At 42.2% G+C, this 24,498-nt stretch overlaps 1 protein-coding gene across 4 annotated transcripts in view; it reads right to left on the bottom strand.

Annotated features, from left to right (window-relative positions):
* The window catches only part of ANK3 (ankyrin 3), a 339,095-nt gene that overhangs the window by 122,558 nt on the left and 192,039 nt on the right, over positions 1-24,498 (bottom strand). For all 4 annotated transcript variants that reach the window (XM_050975984.1, XM_050975977.1, XM_050975979.1 and 1 more), the window contains exons 2-7: positions 14,333-14,434; positions 13,787-13,885; positions 13,306-13,404; positions 9,895-9,993; positions 6,449-6,634; positions 4,554-4,652 (exon numbers count right to left, since the gene is read on the bottom strand). In XM_050975984.1, coding sequence (XP_050831941.1) covers positions 4,554-4,652; positions 6,449-6,634; positions 9,895-9,993; positions 13,306-13,404; positions 13,787-13,885; positions 14,333-14,434 — 684 coding nt within the window. The remainder of the gene's footprint in view (positions 1-4,553; positions 4,653-6,448; positions 6,635-9,894; positions 9,994-13,305; positions 13,405-13,786; positions 13,886-14,332; positions 14,435-24,498) is intronic.

Genomic DNA, 24,498 nt, shown 5'->3' with positions numbered 1-24,498 from the left:
TAGAAAATGAATCCTAGAAGAAAACAAGGAAGACTGTAGAAAGGGGCTCTTATGGCAAACTACCACTGGGGAAACAAAGATGTTTTTCTCTTATGCCACTGTCACTCAGATATTGCCTGCTCTTTCTGATGGGCTAATGGTGTTCTGCTCCTCAGCCTCAGGGTCATCATTAATGCATGCTGTCCTCACACCACCCTCAAAATTACCAAATCCTTTCCTAACCTTCCAGTGAGCAAACTTTCTGCAGGCAAAGCCCGCTCCCAGTGGAACTGAGATCTCCTCTAGGATAAGGAGTGCTGAGGATCAGGAAGGCATTCCCAGGGCTGGATGCAGTTTTATGGCACAGTGAGGAGCTCCTCCCATTTGCTTTGGCAAGAAAGATTCAGGGAGAGGTCACCTTCACATAGAGGATTCCCTGGCTGCCCCCATCTTCTGACTTGCTCCAGCACAGAGTGGATGAGGGGGCCACAGAGGTTTCTCTCAGCCATTGCTCTGGAAGCTGCAGAGAATTTCATCCTTCCTTCCTTTCTAAGTACTCTTTTCCTCAGAGACAGATGGAGCTTCAAAGGCATTCCCTCACCTGGGCATACAGATCTTTCCACTGGAAGATCACCTCAGACAGAAGAAGGCTATCTGAAGACTGTGCAAAGCCCCAAAAAACAACTTTTACCTAAATAAAATTCCCAGTTTATTCAAAACACCTTAAAAATCATTGAAACACTAGGTAGGACATCTGATACAATTTGATTTAAAGGCACAAGTGGCTGATAAACAACAGTTTAAAATGACAGGAATTAGTTTTCCTGTTGAAAAAATTGATAAAATAGATTCACTTAAAGGTATCTGGCTACCTCCTAGTTTGTAACTTGGATTCATCACTCTGTCAGCTAAGAGAGGGGTGCCTGGAGGTGTTGTAATCCTTCAAAGCCCAAATAGTGACTGCTTTAAAGTGCTAATCTGGCCAAGAAAGGAGGCTGACTTCACCCTCAGTTACTCTTTATTCTCCTCCTCACTTCTTTAGTTTCAGTGTGACTGTCTCGCAGTTAAGCAAGAGGGAAATACGGTGAGGCAATGAAGTATTTGAAGTATTTTGGAGAAGCTGGACACACAATAATGTACAACAGAAAAAGGATGATGAGTAGTCATAAAATGCCTGTTAACCTTCAATGCATACCCTGCCAGTAATTGTGACAGGTTTTCTGTTGAGTTTGAGCCCAAGAAGTCGAGCAATTTGGAATGATTGTTTTTGCTTTGTTACAAAATGGCAAACATCCAACTGAATCAGGAGATTTTGTTTCATTTGGAATGAGGTTAGGATGGCTCCCAGAGCTGCCTCCTTGTTTATAGGTGGAATAAAGGGCATCACAAGCTGATTTAATGAAATTATTTCCATCCATCCCAGTGGGGAGTTTGCTGGGCCACCTTCCCTGCACTTGCAGCTAGGCAAGAGGAGAAAGCAGACACAGAAGTGCTAATACAGCTCACAGGGAGAGCTGACATGACATCAGTGACATGACTGCAGGAGTGCAAACCTGTAAAAGCAGGTACATTTCCAACCCCCCAGCCTCTACAGTCAGCAGGTACACAGGCTGGCAGGCACCGTGACACCTGTAGGAGCTCCTGGAGCTGTGCCTGTCCCCTGGCTGCAGTGAAAGAAGGGACCAAGGGAATATGTGACAGCTGAGAGGCAGGCAGGTGTGTACCAGCGGGGCTGAGGCAGCAGCTGCTGCTGAATATCACTGGGGACATCATTTACTTACAGTACAGCACCACTGCTGCTCCTGCCCACACACTGAGAGCCATCAGCAAGCTCATCTCCTTCCTTGCCTTCTCTGCTGGAGCCTCTTCCTTCCCTCAGGGCTCTTGGAAACTGGCTGGGAACAGCAGCTGAGGAGATCTCCTTTGCCAGAGGCCTGCCCTCCTTTTCCTTACATCCTTTCACCTGCCCTTCATTCTGCCACATTTGCCCTTGGCCTTACAGCTCTGCCTTTGTCCTACACATCCATTCACATTCCTCCACCTTTCCCCACCCTGACTACACTGATGGTGGCAGATGGCAGATGGCTATTTGTCACACATTTGTCTTCACATTACCCTGCTCACACAAGCTTCTTTTGTTACCATAATCCTCTTCTCTCGTTCAAACCTCTCCCTAGAATTCGTACTTTCCTGAAGAGTCTGAACATAAACTGAGAGATAGAAAAGTAGTGTTAATTTGTTTTTATATAGTAAGAACAAAGCAAAAAATGCACAAAGTGCATTTGACACCCCATTTTAAAAGTTGGCTCTTTGCACTTCTGAAAGCTACAGTACATATGGTCATATTTTATTTGGGATACAGCCCTTCCACATCTCTGCTCTGTTGCTCATCTCACATTGTCAGCAACTCAAATAAGGGCCTTTCCTGCAGAGGGAAGACAGCAGACTGTGGATAGCACTTACAGAAATGAAAACAAGAGGCCATGAGGTGGCAATGAGCAGGCTGTACCTGTGGCTCATTTTCGGTACCTGTTTTGCAATTTGAGTAATCAAGGATCAAGCAAGGGCTCTGCTACTTGGTGCTCATAGTTGGAAGTGCTCTGTTAGCCTACAAATCCACTGCTCTGCCAGAACCTAACCCATCCTCCTGTGCAGTGCCTTCATCCCCAGCAGCCTGATAAGCACTCAACAACAAAATTCAGCTCCATATTACTGTTATTTATGCTACAGTTCTTTCTGTCATAACATCTTTATCTGGATTTGGAGCTGTCACGGAGCGGAGATGAGCTCTCTCTCTCTGGGTGCCCCTGCCCTGTATGACAAGCACAAACAAGAGCTCAGTGCTCCCTGAGTCACAGCCTCAGCCCACTGCTCCTTCAGGCTGATGTCACTGCATCACCACCTCCCCGGCCATCCCAGAACTCTGTCTGATGATGACAACCAAGGGAGGCAGAATTTAGAAGGTCCAGATCTTGAAGAGGAGGCAAGAATGGCCTTTTTACTCTGGATGTGCTCTCCACAAGTGTCCTTAATCCAAAACAGAGCTGCTGAAGCCTAAGACTTATTATTCTATTAAAACAAGCATAGGCAGATGGTATTTAGTGCACTGGTACTAAATGCTGCTAATTGCTAATGTAGTAGCATTGCTAATCCCTAATCTTGTTTCTGAGTGGGAAAGAGTTGACCCAAGACCCCATTTGTCTTCCCTGCTTCTGTGATTAGGGCTTATCAAATCCACAATGCCAAAGCTTGGGATGGTATGAAATGCCTTAATGCTCCAACTGGGTCAGCTAAAGGCCTTGGAAATCAGAGGTCAATGCTATCAGTGAAAGAAAAACAAAGGGTTTGCAATGCTTCTCCTAAAAACTTTGCTGCATGCAAATAGGTGCCTTAACTACAGAAGCATTCAAGTTTTTAGCTATACAATCTAAAGTAGAATACTGCAAATTCACTTTTCCTTTTGTGCAAATGGTCTAAGCAGTGTTGTAGTACTTTTCTTCTTGCAAAAATAATAAACATAACACATGATCAAAACCTCAGTAGAGGAGATGCTGGATTATCCATTTGACATAATTCCCCTCATAAATATAATCTTGAGTTTACATTGGAAATTTTTTTTCACTTTTACTAATTTAATGGAAAGATTGTCCCAGAAACTCATTAGTTATATTTAACATTCATTATTAAGCAGTTATTAATTAAATAACATTAACTACTAAGATTCAATAGGAAATATCTAAATTTCTAGACAACATTTATTCGTGGCCAATTTATGCCTCTTTACTCTGACATTAGCATTCATTGCCTTCACTTTGAATGCCTTGATTTTATTTCCCTATTGTCCTGGATCACCACCACATCTCTTCCCTGGCTTTGTTTGGGTAAGGTTTGGTGAGCCAAAGTCTTGCAGAGCCCCAGTTTGTTTTGGGTTTTATTTATTTATCTGGTCTCATGCCTGGCACCCCCATCTTTCCTTGCCCTTCATATTGTACCCCTATCCTTCATGCTGTATCCCTATCCATACCTGTCTGGGCTTTTCCCCTGCTCTTCCAGCTCTAACTTCCCTCTATTGTTTCCTGTCTTTCTTCTGCTTACACTATGGACTCCACTCCTAGTTCTCACTTCATTTCCTACTCATCCAGTTTCCAGATCTCCTTTATGAATCCCCTGGCTCTCGTGCATGCAATGGAAGCACAGATGCTTTCCTCACCACCACACCTGATGCTCACTGGAAGCAACTGCACGGTGAGGAGAATTCAGCAGGGACACATCACTCCTGCCATATGTCACAGCTACAGGTGGAAGCATTTGTGCCACTGGATCCCAGCCCACCCTTTGCAAGGCTGGAACCACGAAAACAGCAGCTCCTTTTGGTGAAAGCAGAAGTTCTGGGAGGAGAGGTCTTGAACTCAGGTTTGGTCCAGCAGCCCAGGGAAAGCCCCTTTACACCAGGTGGTAACAGAACAGCTCAGCCAGGTCAGGCTCCTTGCCTGGGGAGGGAGAGGTGCCTCTCACACCCCTGTGCCAAAGCTGTGGCCACAAAGCAAACTGAGCATGACTGGCTCCACACTCACCCTTGCAGTGAAGTCCACGGCAGCACCCCGATTTAACAGCAATGTGGCTACATTGATATTCCCATAGTGAGCAGCTATGTGGAGGGGAGTGAACCCACTCTGCAAAATAAACAAAACAAAACACAACCAATAGATACTTTAAAAAAAATATCACAGTGACAAAATGTACATCACTGACAAAAGCTAGTAATAGGAGTCTGCTGCAAGTCACCACTCCAATTCTGTACTAGTTTTCACTCACTGATGTTTATTTATAGTATCTCAGAGAATCTAAATAAAATCACATTGCTATGCAAGAGGGAAAAGAATTAACATAATTATTCTAGAAGAAAAGAAGTTGAATAAAACTTTCAGTTATTCCAGGAAAACAGCAGCAAAACATTTGAGCAGTAAAGCAATGATCTGACTTTTATAAGAAATTAGCTTCTAACTAGAAAAATATCGTTATTGGTATTATGTCAATCTTGCAAGTTAAATCTCTTAAAGATTCTTTGCAGAAGTTCAAATACAAGTCATTTAATGATATTTGCTAACTGATTTTTATAAATTCAAAGCAGATGCAAATGAAAATAACATCAAAGACTATTTTAAATTATTAATATGGGTTTTTTTTCTTCCAAGGGTTAGCACCATAAGGACCAGTCTCCCACTGTGGGCAATCACACTGGGTTATGTTCAGACACCACGAGTTACCACCCTAATTAAAAGACATCTTACTGATAAAATTACTTCAGCAACTGATTTTCATATTTAAGTAGTTTTACTTCCTTTTAAAATAATGCTAAAACATGCAGCAATTCCATCAGTCCCGCAAAGTATGAAACCTTATGGGAACTAGATGCATTTCTAAATTGTTAGCAAGCCATGCTAGCTGCCACTGCCTTGCTTTGGGAGTTTTGCAGCTGTAAAACCACTCTCAGATCATTCTATTTGCTGACACCATCAAGGTAAGTGTCATGCAGAAGCCTAGAATCAGACCTGGATGCACAACATGACAGGGTTGTCTGCAGCTCTGAGAACATCCGATAAACACATGCTTCGTGAGAATCCCTGAAAACTCCATCTCTCGTAATACAGCCCTTTTATGATGGCAGTTAGTTCCCAAGAATGCTTCTCTCTTACTTTTAAACCCTGGTTCCAGCTGCAGAGAGCCCTGGTCTCTAAACTACAGTCTTCTCTAGCACATGCTACTTCATTTCATCTAAAGCAGGTGTCTATCCTAAAATATGCGATGCAGACAGGAGGGAGAAATGATGCAGCAGCACTAAGTCATGGAGGAGTGATGATGCATAGATATATTTATATATACCTCTGTTGTTCTATTCACCATCATCTAGGTTAACACATTGGGAAGCAAAGAGGGGGAAAAAATGAACGGTTAGTCCACCACTGGTGACATGGGTGCGGAAAGCTTCATGATGGCTGTGGGGCACGGCAGCTCGGGGGGCAGCACGCCCGGCACACACGGGAAGCTCCACAGGGTGGAAGCAGAACCAGCCAGTACTTTGAGTGCTAATTATTACATGTTTACCCAAGTTGTCCAAGGAGCAACTGCACAGACAGCTGATCAAATGGCAACTGTGCAGTACCTACAGCTCACCACCGCTTTCAGGAGTGGCTTTCATTTCCAAGATAATAATTCAAATAATATTTTGTTTATTATTTTCCATTTGCAAGGTTTCTACAAGAGGAATTAACCCTGATTTAAACAGAAGGGGAAGGGGGGAGAAAGAGGCAAAGGAAAAGGAAAGAGGCAAATCAAACGTTATTCTTTATCAGGTGTTAGAGAAGAAAGTTCTGTGTAACTGCAGCAAAACAGTTCACACCGAGGGAGATCTCCCCTGGGTGTGGTCAGCACCTGAGAGCATCCAAGCTCCTTGCTTCTCCCAACTGACCTTGGACTCCACATCAGCGTTGTGGTCGTTCTGCAGGAGCAGAGCTGCCGCCTTGGTGTCGTCCTTGCGAGCCGCGATGTGGAGGGCGGGCAGGCGAACCTTCCCCTTGGTGTCATTTTCCAGCAGCAGGGAAACCACCTGGTCATGGCCTTGCTGCAAAGCTACTGCCAGAGGTGTGAAACCATCCTGCAACACACAACGGGCACCGTCAAGGCGTGCTCCAAACCCTCCATGGGGCGGGAAGGGGGAGCCAAGGGATCTCAGCCCTACGAACAGAGCTGGCCCAAATACAACCCAGAGTAACACCCTGCAGGTTAAAAGTACCCCGCAATGACCCTGAAATAGGAGTAAAGTGCTGGTGAACAAGGTTCCAAATACTCAAAACACCTTTCTGACACTCCAGACGCAACATAAAGTTATAAGACACAAATGACTAAGACTCGAGGAAAAAAAAGTGCGAAATTACTCACAAATTTACAGTTAATTATACAGATACTGACTTATGTAAATGCTTAATTATATAAAAAGGTATAAAAAGCTGGAATATTAAAATTACAATTGCTAAGGATCTCTCAATAGTAAATCAGCATCCATTCCTGACAGATTATAATCTACATTTTTATGATTAAACAAAGCAAACAAAATGAGCTCTATCCTCTAACTTAATTTATATGCACATTTAAAATATATTAATTGATCAAGAATACCACATTCTTCTAATTTACTGATGTTCTACTACAATTTCCTTTTATGAAAATTTATATAATTTGAAAGACAATTCTGTTACCAAAACAAGTTATTTCCTTTCAGATTTGCTAATAACCAAAATAGTGTAGAATAAAAATCCTGAAAACCAGAAGGTTTTTGATTAACAAATTTTAGAGCAGATTCCTCAAACACATAAAAAGTACAGTCTGGGATTTATAGCTTTATATATTCATTTTAATTTTATGTCATGGATTCTTAGAAAACTAAAGAATGAAGGAGTTGTCATTCACATTCTGCTCTGTCCCAAACATCTGTCATTGCAACCCAGGAGCACATCCAGCTTTGCCCAAGGTAATACCCATAAATCACTTTAAAAATCACAAAGGCAAACTACTTTGGATATTTATATATTCAGTTTGTCTCCTGATTAATATATCCAAAACCTATATTACCAAACCTCATTGCATCTTAGCAAGCAAGCACACATTTTCACTTTTCAACTACTGCTATCATGGTGAAACTGTGTAACTGTGAAATAAAAGTGCAGCAGTGACAGAGAAGAGATAGATCCTCACTCTATGTCAACAGTGCAGAGCTGAAGTGTAAACTTTTTAACTTTTGGAATGAAAAGTAATGTTTTCACAATGGAATTTCTCTGTCTAGTTTCAAAACCAAGAACATCTCAATCTAGGACGAGAAACAGGAGGGGTCCTGAAAATGAGAGCTTTTTCAAAATTCTTGAGGGGAAGAAAATCCAAGAAAACCACTGAAATTCCTGGGTCCTAACGAGCAATTTCCACCACACCCTCCCCACCCCCGAGGAGTTTCATGCTCATTTAACCAGGTTTCCCTGCTGCCTACAGCTCCCCATGCTCCGGCAGCAAGGGCAGGCACTGGGCTGCAGTCCTGGGGTGAAACAGCCACAGGGCCATGGGGTGTGAAAGATGCTCTGCAGCCCTGAAGGCCAAAAAACCTCCCTGAGCCACCCCAGAGAGGGCTCTGGCAATATTGCTCTACTGTACATGCAGAAATGGGGGCTCTTGCCTGGAGAAACCCTGGAGGCCTTGGCTTCCTGCTCCATCTACACATCCTAAAATTCAGCCACTACACAGAAAAGTAAAGGAGACACCCACAATCTCTTTTCTTGTAGGGAAATAGAACCAATTACTTCTTTTAAAATAAGTAACTATTATTAAATAGTTACATATTTTAAAGAACTTTTAGTAAGTAACTATTATTAAATAGTTACTTTTAAAGAGTATTTAGCTAAGCAATCCTTTAGTTACAAAAGTTTTTGCACTTAGAATGATAGAGAGAAAGCAGATTTATAAGAAAACTAGGACCAAGAGAAAATAAGAAAGAACCCATAAGCAACTATCTCAAAAACAAGGAAGGCAATAAAAGTGCCACTGTTTTGCAGTCTTCAAATGAATTCTCCATGAATAAAATTAGATTGTACCTTATCATCAAGCTGAGATGGAAAAAAGCTCAACCTAAACTGACATACAGCACTCAAGGGAAAAACAATACCAAAAAAAACCCCCAAAACAAACAAGTACCCCCTCAAATTTTTTTTTTTTAAATCTCTTTTCAGAAGATCATACAGTGCAAGTGACAATTTTCAATTAATTTTCCAGATGTAAAGTATTTTATTTTGGTATATCTTGACTTTCATATCCTTGAGCATTTCCAGGAAGTGGTTCTGATGCACACTACAAGTTATAACTAACTTCTAGTGATTTTGGAAACACTGTTTTGATCCATTAGCAACTCATTTTTCACAGTGGAATAAGGAATAAGATTTCCTTTCTACACCCTTATACAGTGATACTATCACGTATAGGTGGCAATAAACTAATTGTGCATTTCATATTTTAAAAAAACTAGGCCTTTTCCAAATAAGCATTATTTTCTTCATGGAAACAGTACTGGTAGAGCAATTAGAATTCAATAAATATTAAAGAGAGCACATACTGAAGTACCTTTCTATATTTTGGGAGCAAAAACTTGGTAATAAGACAACTGAAAATTCACCAGATTCAACACCTTTCTCAATGCCATGCATTTACAACTATTAATATACTTGTTATTTATTTCCCTCACAGGTTGTCTTGAGTTAGAATTAATTTTGTTTTGGAGTTAGACTTGCTTCTTAAAGAAAGAAATACAAAGTGTTCTTCTAGAAAGATCACAGAAGACCTTCAAGGATGGATCCTGCATCTTTTTGTCAGCTTGAAATTCTCCCTGCAGCACCAGGTGGAGTAATTGGGTGCCTCAGAGAGGGTACCACCTCAGTTCAGAAAGTGCCTCAAGTAACCCTGGGTTTTCTCTGATATCCCAGGGCTGGTCCAAAGCACAGGTGAACAGTTCTTCTTGCCTTATGGCTGCCACCCTTCTCATTGCTCGCTATTTTTAATAAAAGCACAGAGAACTTTTATATTATACACACAGCTTCCCTGTGTGAGCACTTAACCTGAAAGATTAGCAGTTATGACTAAGAACACATCTATATTTAGAACTGTCTCTAGTTAAAGTAATTTTTTTTTATTTTAGAAATGGCAAGAGACAGTTTAAATTGCTGAAAAGCCCATAAGCCTATTCATTAGCACACTTCACAGAGACAGCTTTTTATTTGTCTTTAATTTTCTATTTAAAAGACTAGCCTGATATAAGCTGGCAGAAATCACTGCTGAAACACATTTTGCTTTGTTCATAAAGTGTCAAATTCAAACTTTTACCTCTGTGGCAAGGCTTTGACTGGCACCATTGTCAAGAAGAAACTTAACAACCTCCAGGTGGTTTTCTTGGGCTGCCATGTACAATGGAGTGAAGCCATTCTGAAATACAAAAACAAGAGTGTAAGCACCCCACAAACATTTTATACCTGAAACAGATCTGCCAAATGAGGGAAGATTAGGTGAAAATTAAAAACCTGTTTGCCCCCAGATGAGTTAATGGCATGATCTACATTGGCTTCCGTGAAGATGGGAGAAGGGCAATAGTATTTAAAAGGACACAGAAGAATCTTTCAGCTGACCAGATACAATTCCCACAGCTAAACCAGAACAATTCCTTTCACATCTGTTGTGAAGTTAAGGTAAAAATCAATCTGGACTGATGATTTGGTGGCAATGAGTTATGATTCCTGATAAATACAGCCACAGCACTGGAAATTCAAAACAGGACAGGGAAATACAATACAAGTCTGCGATGAAAGCAAGAGCAGTGACTCCTCAGAGTAATTGACATTTTTTCCTCCTCTTTCCATTAGCTCTGACTTCTCTTTCACTTGTGCCAGCTACTTCTGCCTTCCACCTCCTCAAAGGGCTGCCTTCTGAGCACACTCTGCTTCTGGGCACTGAGCTACTTCATATTTCAGGCACCAGGAGATGTGAGGATCATTGGTGCTCAGCAGTTTGAGACAGGGGTTTATCAGTGTTTCTGAACACATTAGAGCATCTCTCAAATTATGTTTAAATGACTGATTTCAATCAATGCAATACAAGTATTAGAGGCTGCAGAGCTTAACTCATTCTTTGGTGAATGCCTTTGTCTTACAGTCAATGCTTTTGTCTTTGCCTTAACCATAAACGAGTCACAGCCTGTCAGAAATTGAATTTTGGGATTAATATTAAGGCAATGCATTTTTTACCTTTTGTTCTAAGAAACTCTGAAATCTCTCACACAGGACACTGACCTAGATTTTGCAGAAAACCAGCGGAGCTGAGAGGAGTTTGCCCATGAGAGGAAAAACATCCACATGCTGAGCCCAGGGCAGAGGCAGAGGGAGCCCCAGGGCAGTGAGACTGGGCTGAGCTGCAGGGGAGCAGCTGAGGGACACCTGACTGTCCCAGCAGCAGGGGCACAGGGGCAGGGCACACGTCCAGCACCCAGCACAGGTGACCTGAGGCCAAGCACGCGGCCACGCTGGCAGCAGGGACACACAGGAGGTCACAACAAAGGACACTGGGGGAGGAAATGGATGTTTGATCCAAGAGGAACTTCACCAGCAGCAAGGCACCCAGCAGCTGTGAAGCCACATGTTTACAAGGCTTGTACAGGTGGCAGGGCCTGCTGCTGTTCCAGGATTTTGATATTTTGGTCTTCAGGCAGGCAGGCACTGCTACAAGCACAAGGCAGGCACTAAAGGGCTCACAGAGCCCAAGCCCAAAGTTAGAAATGTGTTTAATGCCCTCTCCAGAACAGAGGTTCAACAGCTCAGTCACCATACAGTCAAAATTCTACTTAATGAAAAAACAGGTAAGGTACCTCCTATGTCACACTGCAAGTTATTGCAGTGAGCAGCAGTCTGGTATTGAGTCTGGTATTCTATCATTTCATGGCATATTCTATATCTATTTACTAACTCAGCTGGAAACAAAGATTAATTTTTTTAGTTTCAAACATTTGCAAGTAGAAAGGAAGCAGGAAACTCTACCTAGTAGTTAGCTTCATGAAATAATTAATAGGCAAAAATTCTCAAAACAAAATATTATTAGCATTTGGAGGCAGAGCAGAAACTTTTCTCCTATGTTAAGTTTTTGTAGGGTTTTAAATATCTTTCCACCCCACACTTTACACTTGCTTCTCTCTTTAAAAAGGAGCTGGAATTGCCAGACAGCCACAAGTCTGAAAAAAACATTCTGTCTTGAATAGTAATAAATAGCCCTTAGAAGAAGTGTAAAATTCAACCCTGGCACAAATTTCTGGCTTGTTTTTTGGCCTTTTTTACAGACAGGAAGATTTGGTTAGAGAAGGCCTAACACTGGAACTGCCAGCATGGGAGAGCTGTCACCTTCAAGGAAAGAGGAGACAAAGCTCAAGTGAAGCACCACAGACCAAGCTGGCCCAGGGTAGTTTGGTGACAGAGAGCACCAGGGACCTCCTGAAAAGCTGAATCCCAGCTGGTGTTGGTGTGGAATGGCCAATAGAGGTGCTACATGGGTGTTCCAAGTAAAGACATCAAAGGCCTCCATAATGGGGTGGGGGAGAAATAAATCTTTAATTCTGGAGTGTTGTCAAAGTGAGAGTAACATGTGGCAAAACCTTAGGGTGTATGGACAATGCAGTTATATAAGATGTTTACAATCTCAGATTATTTTTAGTTTCAGGGCTGAATACACAAGTTCTCAAACACAAGCTGAAAAGATCCTGTCAATCCTATCTTAAGTTCTTTAACAGGAAAACTATGGCAAATATTTCTGCTTTGTTTTATTTCTCAACAGCCATGGGAGATTTTACCTAAAAATACTTAATGCTGTTGTTCTCCTTAAATTTAAGTTATATGGCTCCTAGTACTGTATTGAGCTAGTAAAAAAGAATGAGAAAGAAGAACTGAGTCATTTATTTCTTTTGTCCAGGTGAAAAAAAACATGAAATACAAACCACAAATAACTAACTCTTTCAAAATAGGTCCTGTCAAGCACTTCGTTCCTATTATTTGAAAAACCAGTAAAACACCCCACTCTCCTTCTTGAACGTGTTTTTTTTAAAACAAACATTTCTTTTCATGCCCTCGTCTTTATAATACAGCAAAATGGCAATCCTGGGCCAGATTAGAAGACTGTCTCTTCTCTGACACTGCCTGCCAGCCCCTGAGCAGGGAGAGCAGGAATGGGGTGGCATGCAGGACACTGCTGGCACAGCCACATGACTTTCAACAATCCGTAGTTCATGCACTTTTCAAGCCAGAGTTTTTCTGCTTTGTTCTACTGCTTTGCTTGTAGCACCAGCGCTGTTTTGTCTCATTTCAAATTCTCTATAACTGACCTAAACATTTATTCAAAGGACTTGAACCACACTTACAAACTCTGCACATGCCTGCAGTAGCTCGCGGTACAGGAAAAGGGGATGGGCTCAACTAAGCCTGAGACAGTGAATGATGTGAAACAGGATCCCTTTGAACACATTCTCCCCCACTCTCCTGTTCTAGCCTTGTCTCCTCCAGCTCTAACAAGCAGCAGCTCGTGGGGCACTCCTAGGGCAGAGCTGGGGTTGATCTCACTGACTATCAACTCTGTTTTCAAGAGCCAGCATTAACACGGTAAGATCTACCAAATACATTTGCTAATATCAGAGTTTCTAAGAGAAGAACAACTCCAGTGTCAGCAGAGTTGTTGGCAGTAGCAAACAGGGACCTGTGGCCTTACCTGAGACTGTGCATTGACATTGGCCCGATTTGTAACCAGCACTTTGACGACTTCGGCTTGTCCAGCGAGGGATGCTATGTGCAGTGCTGTGTTTCCTTTCTGGAATTAGACACAGGGACATTTGAAAAGAGTACAAAACCTGAGCCTGAATACAAAACAATACCATCAAGAACATCTTCCACTTCAGAATATAATATTTCTTGCAACATACCTCTAAGGGGTGTGTTAGTCTAGAAAACATGGCATGGACAGAAACCAAAACAGGAATCTACAGTTTATTCAGTAAATCTCCTCCCTAGAAATCTGTGACGTTTACTATAATCTACTATAATTGTTTCTATTAAGCAAGTATTGAGACTCCCCGCCCCCCAGCAGTGCAAAATGGGCAATTACTGCTGCAGCAGTCTGTAATCACATGGTCAACACCTCGTGCCCAGGCCAGCAGTGTGAACAAGGGAACAACCAGACAGGCTTGACTGACCTTTGTGGCTGCATCCACACTGGCACCTCGCTGGATCAGCTCAGAGACAACCTCTACATGCCCTTCTTTGGAAGCCAGATGGAGAGCATTCAACCCATTCTGGTTTGAAAAAGGGAAGGGAAAAAGAAAAGCAATTAGAAGGATTACCAAGTGTTTTCTAGCTTACCAAGCATATGAGGAGATAAGTTATTCCCATCCCACTGAGATGAGCTTACAAAAACTAAGGCAAGCTTCACAAGAATTAGTTTATAAGGACAGAGTAAGAATTATATCAAGATATACAGTGGTCTCAAATTCTGTGTGCTGTTACATGATCTAATGCAATACAAATGGAATGAAAGATAAGGCAGCACATTCTCCAAGTGCAAGTGAAATGGTGCCTGGGTAAAGGGTTTAAAAAAAAATAATAATTTGATACGATATGTAAACATGGTTCATCAAAAAACACATGAATTATCTTTGACATGAAGTGCAAATGTAATGAGAAATCTGAGAAACAGCAAGAAAGGTATTTATCCAGAAAATTTGACCAAAATATTCTTCAACCTGATTTGAGATGTTGATGTCCACTCCATTTTTTAAGTAGTCAAGAGCCTTTTCCAAGTTGCCAGCTCGAGCTGCTCTCAGGTAACTTGCATTTGTGTCAGACTACAAGAAAAAAGGAGAGGTCCCATGAGAAATTACAGCACGGTATAAAAACACATTTCAGTGGCAAAGAAATTATTAATGATACAGCACATTGTACATCCACTTAACTAGACATGAAAGGATCCCAAACCACCTTCTCAAATGTGGGTCAAACCCCAAGCAGGCAGCAGGAGGCTTGGCTTCACACATGAACATGAATTATGGAGCAGTGTCTCACACGCAAGGCCAGCAGCCAGGGACACATCTGGCACCCAGAGTGGCACACAGCCATGGGGAACCTCAGGAATGGGCTGCAGGGAAACCGTGCTGCTCTTCCCCAAGGTGCCACACCACTTCCAACGTCCAAGCTGAACAGACCTGGCCAGTACTGTGAGAACTAATCTGAGAGATTAAAAAATAAATTCAAAATACTCAACCTCGAAGAACTGGGTAGGTGGAACTAAAAACCCCATGGTTCTACAAATTTTCACATCTTCTAACATTTTGGTTTATTTTCTCTATTCTCCTTCATTTTATGGCACATTTTATTGACACCAACCATTGACCACTTTCAGTGAAGAAGCCAGAAATTTCTAGGTACAGTGTTATTATATAAACTGCATTTTTCTTTCTTTCAGACCTTGCATTAGAGATAGTTACACAAATTTACTTTATGATGACTTCAGCTTGAATGTAAGGACAGCAGAAATGCTGGTTTAGTCATGAGAGAACCACTGAGAGGAAGTCCCATCCCCAGAGGGTTTTAACAAGTTATGCAAATATCCAGGGAGGACAGTTTAGATAATGCTGATCCTGCCTTGGAGCAAATGCAACAAACTGGGTTAGCTTTCAAGAGGGACCAATCACACAACCTTTGATTTTCTCCATGCCACAGCTTTCCCTGGCATCTTGGGCAGTCAACATATTTTTTGTGCCCTCTTCTAGACTGGTAAAGCAGGAGTTGTCTGTGTTCTTTCCCTCTCAGCACCATTCCCAGGCTTACATCATTGCAGCTACCAGTGCATTGAGATGTTTTAACATTTTGAAAGAGTGCAACAACTACCTTTACACTAAATTAAAAAGGCAGTTCGTGCTAAGAGAAATAAGAACCACCCTGGTACCGAAGCACAGTTACTTATCTGTTGCTCAAATAATTTTCTTTTTTTTTTTAAATACCAAATTTCTGTATTTGCTACAGAGTTTTCTCCTCTCCTATCAACAGAGCCACTGCAAGCTGGATGTTGTGCTCAAGAATTGCTCCAAGCCCATCAGAAGCCTCCTTCACATGCAGGACGAAGCAGTCTCAGGCATAATAACAGCAAAATGATAAGTGGGTAGGAAATCTGCTTTTCTCCTGGTACCCATACAAGCCACAACACCATTTTACTGGTACTTCCAATAAAACAAGCTCTCCCCTCTAAGGAGAAAACCATTACTTATGAGCTCCTCATTTTCTCCCGAGTTTTGCACACTTTGCATTCCACTTTGCAGTGATAAGTCACCAGCTTACAGCCTTCCCTGCTCTTTATCATGCTTTTCCAAGCATGCCACGCTGATCATTACAAACCAGCTTCTGCAATGTCTTTCCCGACAGAACAACCCACAAATACAGCCCCCACATACTGGTGTTCAATTAGGTTGAGGCTTTCTCAAAAATAAGGTACCCCTGCAAAGTAAACAGTCATAACTGTAAAGACCATGGGCAAAAAAAGCTGCCTTGAGAGATGCTTTCATCTGGGAGATCATCTGAGTTGTGCAATGCAGATTATTACAGGAGACAGGTCATATTCTCAGTGCTTAGCAACAGCAGTCACTGGGGTAAAAAAACAGGTCAGCATTTTATCAGCATTACTAAAGGTATGAGGGAGGACTCAATAGAGCAGGAGCCTTTTTGTCAGAGGGCAATGGCATCCCTGTGTTTGGCACAGTCAGCAGGGGGACCAGAACTAACATCAGCTGTTTACAGCTGCTCTGGGTGGGGAGGGGATGTGCCAGAGCCGCTGGCTCTGGAAAATCAGATTCCGGCAGCCTCACGGATCCAGCCAGACAAGGAGCACTGCTCCTCTGCAGACACATCCCAGCCTATTTGCTCAAACAAAATGGAGGGGGAGAGGCAGAAGCAGCAATAAATATTTGATAATCACATAAATCTCTAACTGCAATTTCACTGTGGAGGGAGAGCAATGCTTGTGTCTCTTACAGACTTGGGCACGACTTTTGGACTTCGGGGTTCTGAAGACTTAGCAGCTGTTAAGTCTTGGAAGCACTCACTAACAGAGAAAGGATAAAGTCCAGGTCACAGTCCTAGCCTGAGGCCATATAAAAATGTCTCAAACCAAACTATCTCAGGTGCTGCCCAAATCCACGCCTGAAATCCCTCAAGCTAACAGCATGTCCTCCTTCTCTAGCCATCCCTCAAAACTCACTCCAAAGCAGCTACAAGCATCCAGCCACACCAGCAGCCAGGCTGCCATCCCATCAGTGGGGCTGGTGAGGTGTTGGGCCCAGCATCCTGCTCACCTGTCACTGCCTGCACCAGTAACCCAGCAGTGGTTACTGGTTAACTGTTACTGGTTTCCAGTTACCTGAACGTGATGTGAGCCAATGTCTGCAAGTGCATGGGCTGCCTTAGCACACAGGGTGTAACACATCCCTGTGCTCTGGGAAAGGGGGGAACCTTTTTGTCTGACCTCAGCTGATGCTCCCAAGCCCAAAGATGGGGTTAGCTCACCCTTTCTTGGCCACCATGCCCAGGAGCTTTCAGGTTTGCACAGAGGGATAACAGACTGAGGGTGTACAATTGGGGAAGAAGTTCAGCAGGGTTTCTGGGAGTCCCTCCAGCCATTTCCACCTCTACCATAAGCAGAAACAAGCAGTAGCATCAGACAGAAAACAGAGACAACCTTGTTGGTAACCAAAAGCAGTTTCAGCCTCCCTAAAAGTAGCATTGCCAGCTTCCACTTCCCCTATAACTAAGGCATTACTTCAGACCTACCCACACAGAGGAAAGACTTTCAAACTTTTTTCTGTCTCAAAAAATGTCTTGAGTATCCTTGTTAAGACCTGTCACTTCCAAAACCACGAGAACCAATAAACACTCTCCATCCAAAATGTAAGGAATTGATCAAAAACATCAATTCAAAACTTTTACATTTCTGAAGCCAAAATTTCTCAACTTTACATTTGTATATAAGCCTAAATTTGTCAGTTGTTTTTTTTTAATACCTCAGTAGAGTAGAAAATGTTACTTCAATTGGCACATTTTTTTGTTTTAAAAAGAGCCTCTTGGAGTCCCTGCCAGAGCCTGTAAATTGCCTCAGTATTATTACAGACAGAAACAGCCCCAGAGCCTAGGCTCAAACCAGTGGAGGATTTTAAAGATCAAAGAAGTGCAATAATAATGTTAATAATTATTTATCTGGATTGCCATCATTCCTGGAAGCCCACGCCATAAACTGATAAAGGACCTGCTATAGGAAATGCATTAAAACCACAGTGGGGGGGAAAAGGATTTTGGGTTTCCAACCATCACCCAGGACACCCATGTGCTCCTGTCTGTGGGCAATTCTTCTCCATATGCCCATTCCCACCTTCCACACTAGCTGGCATCTGAAAATAAGAACCACACACAGACAGAATAGACATAGACACTGTCTACAGGACATTCTCCCCCCAGACCTAATAGAATTTATCCTTCACTAATTAAACCTCAGCATCCTGAGAAGCATTCTGGATGCTTGTGGCCAGTTCAGATCCCTTTCTCTTTTTCTGTAATCAATCCCAATATGAAATGGAGACAAAAATTGGCTTTTGACACTCCAAGGTCTGGACAAATATAATGAGAACAACAGGCATGGGACACACATCAAAGCACCCACAATCTCAGATGCTCTTGCAGTCAGCCACAAAGATTGCAGCCCTTCCTGTGCATTTGCACTGGGTCCTGTTGTCAGGCTGTGTCCCCAAAGCCCTTCCCTGCTCCCTCCTGGGCTTCCTGTGGCTGCTGCCTTTTCAAAGTCTACATGCAGATTAAAATTAAAAATCAAGATTTTTACAAGTGTTTTCATTCTTGGAGAGACAAACTACAGGTCCTGTACACAGCATTTAGCTCTGAAATGGCTAGTCAGAGAATATTTAATAAACAGTGGATTTATGGGAGCACCAGTACTGGTGAATGCATAATACCAAGCTTTTTCTTCACAGATGGTATGATTTCTCCCCTCTCTCCCCATACTTTCTTGGAAGAAAAGGGGACTGTTTCTAGTTTTAAGAAAGGTGCAAACATCCTCAGCCAGTTAATGAAGTGATGTTTTATGCAATGTCTATTTCTTTTATATTCATGTATTTCCCTTTAAGGTACACTGCTGGAAAAAATCCCTCTCTAATGCACAGCAGGCTGATGAGCTTGCAGACTGCCTGTAGCACAACACAGGTTTTCCAGTCTGGAGCTCATTTTCAGCATTCATCCCAGGGACATCTCAGGAAAGGGCTGAGGCTGAATAAGCTGTGCTGGCAGCAGCACTCTGTTTGCCATCTCTTCTTTACCTTATGGTCCCCTAGCCCTGCCACAAGATGAAGGGACCTGAGAACTGCTTCCCCATTTTGAGGAAAAGCTAAATGAATTAAAAATATTTCTATCACAGCAAAGACTAATGCCCAAGCCACTTGGCTATTACCTTTAGCCTCCAGAAAATGCTGGTGCTGACTCATGCTAGCAAATACATATTCACTCTTTAAGTGCTCCCAGTGAAGTAAGAGATTATTTATCATGGCTAAAGAGAAAAAACTATTCGCAAATTTTCACTGTCAGTCCAGGGTGTGGCCTGGCTTTTCCATGGCACTAGAGAGGGTCCCTTAAGAAAACAGAGAATTTGTATTACTGAGTGTACCCTCTAAAGTGCAAAGCCATTATTTTTAACGTGCACAGGCCTCCTCCCATACTGGTGGTATTTTATTATGCTCATCTCTCTTTCTTTTGTGTTCTGCTTACAGTGGCCTCTTTTTCAGATTAAAAATCCAGTCTTTTTTTTACATTGGGAGCAGGGTTTTGTTTTTCACTCCATCTTTAACAGTGGCTGTTGTGAAGGGAAACCCCCAGCAGGTTCCCATTGTGCCAAAGCAGGATGCATTCTGGCTTGAGTCCCAACAAAAAGATGCTAACCATGCCTAACATTTGTTGTGGGGAGAGGCAATGACCTCATTTTAAGGGATGAACTTATGTTACTTCCATTTGGAAATGTGCTCAACAAAAAGTCTTTGCAGCAGCATGAGGTGACCTGAGGAAATGGATGATAACATTTTTGCCTTTTTTGATAAGAGAGGGCTTACTGCAGCCATTGGCATTTTTTTTTTGCAGGAAGGCTCAAATCTGATGGGCACTAAGCATGACCAGAGAAATGGGAGGACCTTGGCAATTTTTAGATTTTGCTCCTATGCTAATTTAGAATTTTCTTCCATGCAAATGTGTTACCCCCACTGGGTAAGCAATGAATTTTTATTCCAAATAAACTGCAGTGGCCAATTTACAGCAGTGCCTGAACAACATGAAACAAACCAGTGACATGACTGTCAAGGGGAGCCTCTTCATTCATCCTCCAAGATGCTCTAATCCCTTGTATCTCTCTGATGCTACCTTTCAATGATATCACTATTAAAATTTTTCAATTGTATCCTCTTTATTAGAAAGGGGGCTGATTGCACTGGATGAATGATGTTCTCTGTGCAAACAAGTACTCACACTTTACATACCATGCTACCATATGTGTTTTCCTCTGATAAGGATGTACCAGCCTGGGGCCAACTCCTATCTGCTGCTCCTAGTTGTGCTGCTAATTACCCTCCAGAGACATGCTTTTGGGATCACAGCTCCAAACACAACCTCAGGGCAACAGGAAAAGCTCCACTCCCAGGGCCTGACAATTCAGAGGACACATCTTTTGGCCAGGGAAGGCCAGCTGTTTTGAATATGATTGCAAAAAGAGAAACATAATTACGAGTCAAAAACCAAACTAATCCCTCTAATTGTTTGCCCTATCACACAGTTTAATCATCAACTTTCTTTGATCATATTATTGTATTGTGCATGATAAAGGAGCCAAAGATATGAGGCTATTTGCAATGTCCCCATAAAGGGCTCTATTCCAACTAGGTAACTACAGTATGTTTACCACAGGCTAAAAACCACATCAGTATCAGGCTGTGTGAAACTTCCTTCTTGGTCACACTTCTGGAAATTAGTCTTCTTGTTTTCCTGCAAAATATGCATGTGCATCTACAACCAGCTGCATTTGCAACAGCTGAGGCTCCATCCCTGTACAGTGATCAATCTTATCATGCTTGTAGAGAAAAACGAAAGATTTCCTGAAAAATCACACATCTAAGAGGTTCAAAACAAAACTGGAAAATGCACTTCAGATGCAGGTCCTTCCTTCTAGAAATCTTTGGCCAAAGTAGGAAAACATTCATGCAAACAATCATCTTTCCTTACTAGACCACATGAAAAAGTTCAGGTTTAGTAAAAATTATTTTCAAGATGCCTTGGAGCTTTCTCAGAGTCTGTCTTGGCAAAATGCTGAATATGCACCCTGTTCCCATGAAAAATTAACCACTTGGAAAGGAAGGTGGTTCCAAAGGACCCAGAGCCTGAGATGTCACAGCTGGCTGGTACATCCAAGAACATTTCACAGCTTCCAATCAGTCAAAAAGGAGTTTGTGACTGCCTTGAGCAGCACAGAGAGGTCTAGAGCACATTGTTTGCTTGCAGTGACAAACACCTGCTGTGGAGCTGTGATGCAGCATTCTCACTGTGAAAGCTGCTTAGACATTGTGCATGCAGCCTCCTTCACTCAATCCTGTGACTTGTGACACCACTAATCCCACCTGGATTTAAATACCTGAACCTTTGCTCCCTAAGAAAGCTCAAGCACCACATAGAAAGGAAAAACTGTTGCTATTCTTTTGATTGCCTACAAATAGCAAAGGGGGTTGTGATTTCCAACGCACAAAAGACACAGAGTCATGGCAAATTCTTGCCTAACATCCACATATAATATCTATAACATGCTGAACACACCATCCAAGTTGAAAATGCCCCTAAAGATGTCATGTCCACATTATTTTCTTGCCAACATAGATACTCAACAAATACAGAATAACTGAACTACAATTTTGTACAAAATTATGATCTGACAACCCAACCAAAACCATCTGAACTGAGATCAAACCTGTCCCACAGGGACAAAGTTCAGACAGGAGGTGAAGATCTGCACTATTTCCATATGCTTTGCCAGTTTGCACAGACAAAGTTTTGTGATTTTGAAGCACAGGTTTGATGTGCCATCTTCATTTATGAAAACAATTACTGGTATGAATGCATTAAATTAGTAAAAAAACCAAAAGCAAGATCAAGGACTACAAAAATCAATGTACATCTGCAAAACACACGCCATCTTTCTAAATATGCAAGACCAACAAATTACAAGAATAATTTTAATGGGAAAACAATAACAAGAAGTCTATAAAGAGACAATAAAGGTCTTTAATAGTGGCTTTTCAGCTATCAGACTGCACTGGATGGAAAGATGAATGACAAGGCAAATTGGGACACATTCTGTTCAAGACCCTAAGACTGGGATAGTCCCTGGTTGCACCAGTGAATCATTGTACTCCATTAAAAGTGACAACCAGTGTAAGAACCAGGCCCTTTGTGACCAACTCACACTTACAAGTAATGAAAAGGATCTGATGCATTAAAAGGCAAAAGATTTTGGCATTTCAAATCCAAGATTCATTCTCCAGGCTGAAGGTCTCAGCAGCTAGAAGTTTATTTCAAATTCTGGGAAGAAACTCCTGAATCCATAATGACTCATCTCCCCCTCTCTTAAGTTTTCCTATCATACATTTACAAGTGAAAAATAAATCACTGGCTTTCATAACTGCTACCACAGTCACAAAGAGCCAGAGAAGGGCTGGATGTGCTTCCAGCATTTCTTCTCATGTGTATATTCACCTGAAGATAATAACTCTCTAATGTGTCAAGCTAGATGAGATGCCATTGATCTCTTCCCTGCTGTTTTCCTCGCAGGAACTGACTATCCAAAGAGCAAGGAGTAATTTCAGCACATCTCAGGCCCAAGTTTAAAGCCACTTCCATGCTAAAGTCACTTTCTTCAGATCACTGCATGAACAACATCAGTCAGTCCACCTCCTCTTCTCTTTGTGAATATCATTTTAGAATAAGGCCCCAAAAAGGAGAGGAAAAGTGTTCTGCAACTCTTGTCAAAACATTTTGTAAACTGCTTTTATATTGTCTATAATTTCAGAGACAGGGGGTGGGGTGAGGTTTACAAACCTAAATGAGATAATACCATTGATTTTAGGGGGAGAGATTTTATTAACTATGAAAATATCAAATAAATATGCTTAAATCAGATGTAGTGAAATTAGTGGTGGTAACATGGAGAAAACTCCCTGTCAGGTGAAGTGTCACACACATAAATTTCCCCCAAAAATACTGTAGCAAATAAACTATAGAAACTATAGACAAGTTACATGATCTATCAAGAGCTTTCAGTACCATGAATTCATAAGCTTCTACTTCATGTCTGCTTTTGAATTCAACTCTCATTTAAAACCAAACTGATTCTCCCTTGGAACTTTGAAATTCTAACTATCATTAAACAGAAAGATTTTGATGCTAACTGGTCAAGCCATTTCAGAGGTGGCAAAATACATGCAGACACACACTAATTTACACTGCAAGGTTTGCAAACCCCACATATAATTGCAATTTATGCCTTTTTAGGTTTTAACAGCATTTGAATGGGTAATAGTTGTTTAATTTTATTTTTTATAGATGTTTATTTTTTTTTTCAGGGAGGGCATATAGTTTAGGATTCTTACAAGAATTACAAACATTCATCATTTTGTGAGTGCCAATGCTTAGCTCTCGATAGCAGGGATTATGACCCCTGTCAGGAGCAAAGAACCTCTTCCTTTTACACATCTGAACACTTTGTTGAAGGGTTTCTCTCTGGAGAACTCAACATGGCTCATGCGACAGACAGAGAACCTGAAGGGCCAGTGGAAATTATCTAAAGAGCTTCTGAGTACTAAGAGGACTCAAGATTTGCAAAACAGTCATAAACTTGCTACCACTAAGTTCTGCAGGGGCAGTCAGAGATATCACATCAGGTCTGTCATAGCAGCTCACCTCAGGAGAGCTTGTGACATTTACAGAAGCAGCTGTCCTGACACCTCCTTTTGAAATAGATAGACCCTGGTACAATGGCAGAGAATCAATGAAACCAAGAAACTGAAGTATTCAAACATCCTCCTGGAGCTAAAGACTGACTGAGGTAACTTGGTGGTTGAGGAGGAAAAATACCTACCCAGCACTTCCCAAACTTGTGAGGATAATTTCCCACAGGAGAGTTAACGGACCCCCAGTGCAGGAACTGAACAACCTGCCAGGAAACAATGTGAATCTTGGCCTGGAGATGCACGAGACCTACTGGGGAATACCATCAGGAATACTTCAGGCTGTGCTGGCTTAGCCATGTCCATGCAATTCCCTGCTGACCACAACCTGCCGTGGCTCGTTTTCCATGTGAGGCTGCTGCTGTGGACCTGACCCAGTAACTCCAGGCCCATTTTGTAACCCACCACACCTCTGTTAACCACAAAGGCAAGAGCAAGCCAGAGCAGGTGCTGCACACACTGCAACGTGTTACTGCTGCAAACACAGAGGAGAGCCCTTTCTCCCAGGTGTGGTGCCCTGGGATGTGGTCTGCACAGAGCTGTGGGGCTGGGCACAGGAGAGCCATCAGCCTCCACCCCTCCCTGCACTCCCCTTCCCCTCCTCTGCCATGACTTAACACAGGCATTCACTGCTGGGAATCTGTGCAGTGGCATGGAAAGCTCTGTCATGGCATTTGTTGGGGCTGTCTGGATGAAAGGTACTCAGTGGGGTGCACGGCAAACATAAATTAGTTTACAACTGTTTTGCTCCTCACTCCACGTGCTCTGCGTTTGAGGATGAGCTCAGATTCCAATAGGAAAAGTGCTTTTTCCAGCCCAAGCACCAA

Source organism: Serinus canaria, chromosome 6 (assembly GCF_022539315.1).
Source record: "Serinus canaria isolate serCan28SL12 chromosome 6, serCan2020, whole genome shotgun sequence".
In the NCBI taxonomy this organism is placed as follows: domain Eukaryota; kingdom Metazoa; phylum Chordata; class Aves; order Passeriformes; family Fringillidae; genus Serinus; species Serinus canaria.
The sequence above is the reverse complement of the archived record's forward strand: the minus strand, read 5'-3'. Positions and strand labels throughout refer to the sequence as shown.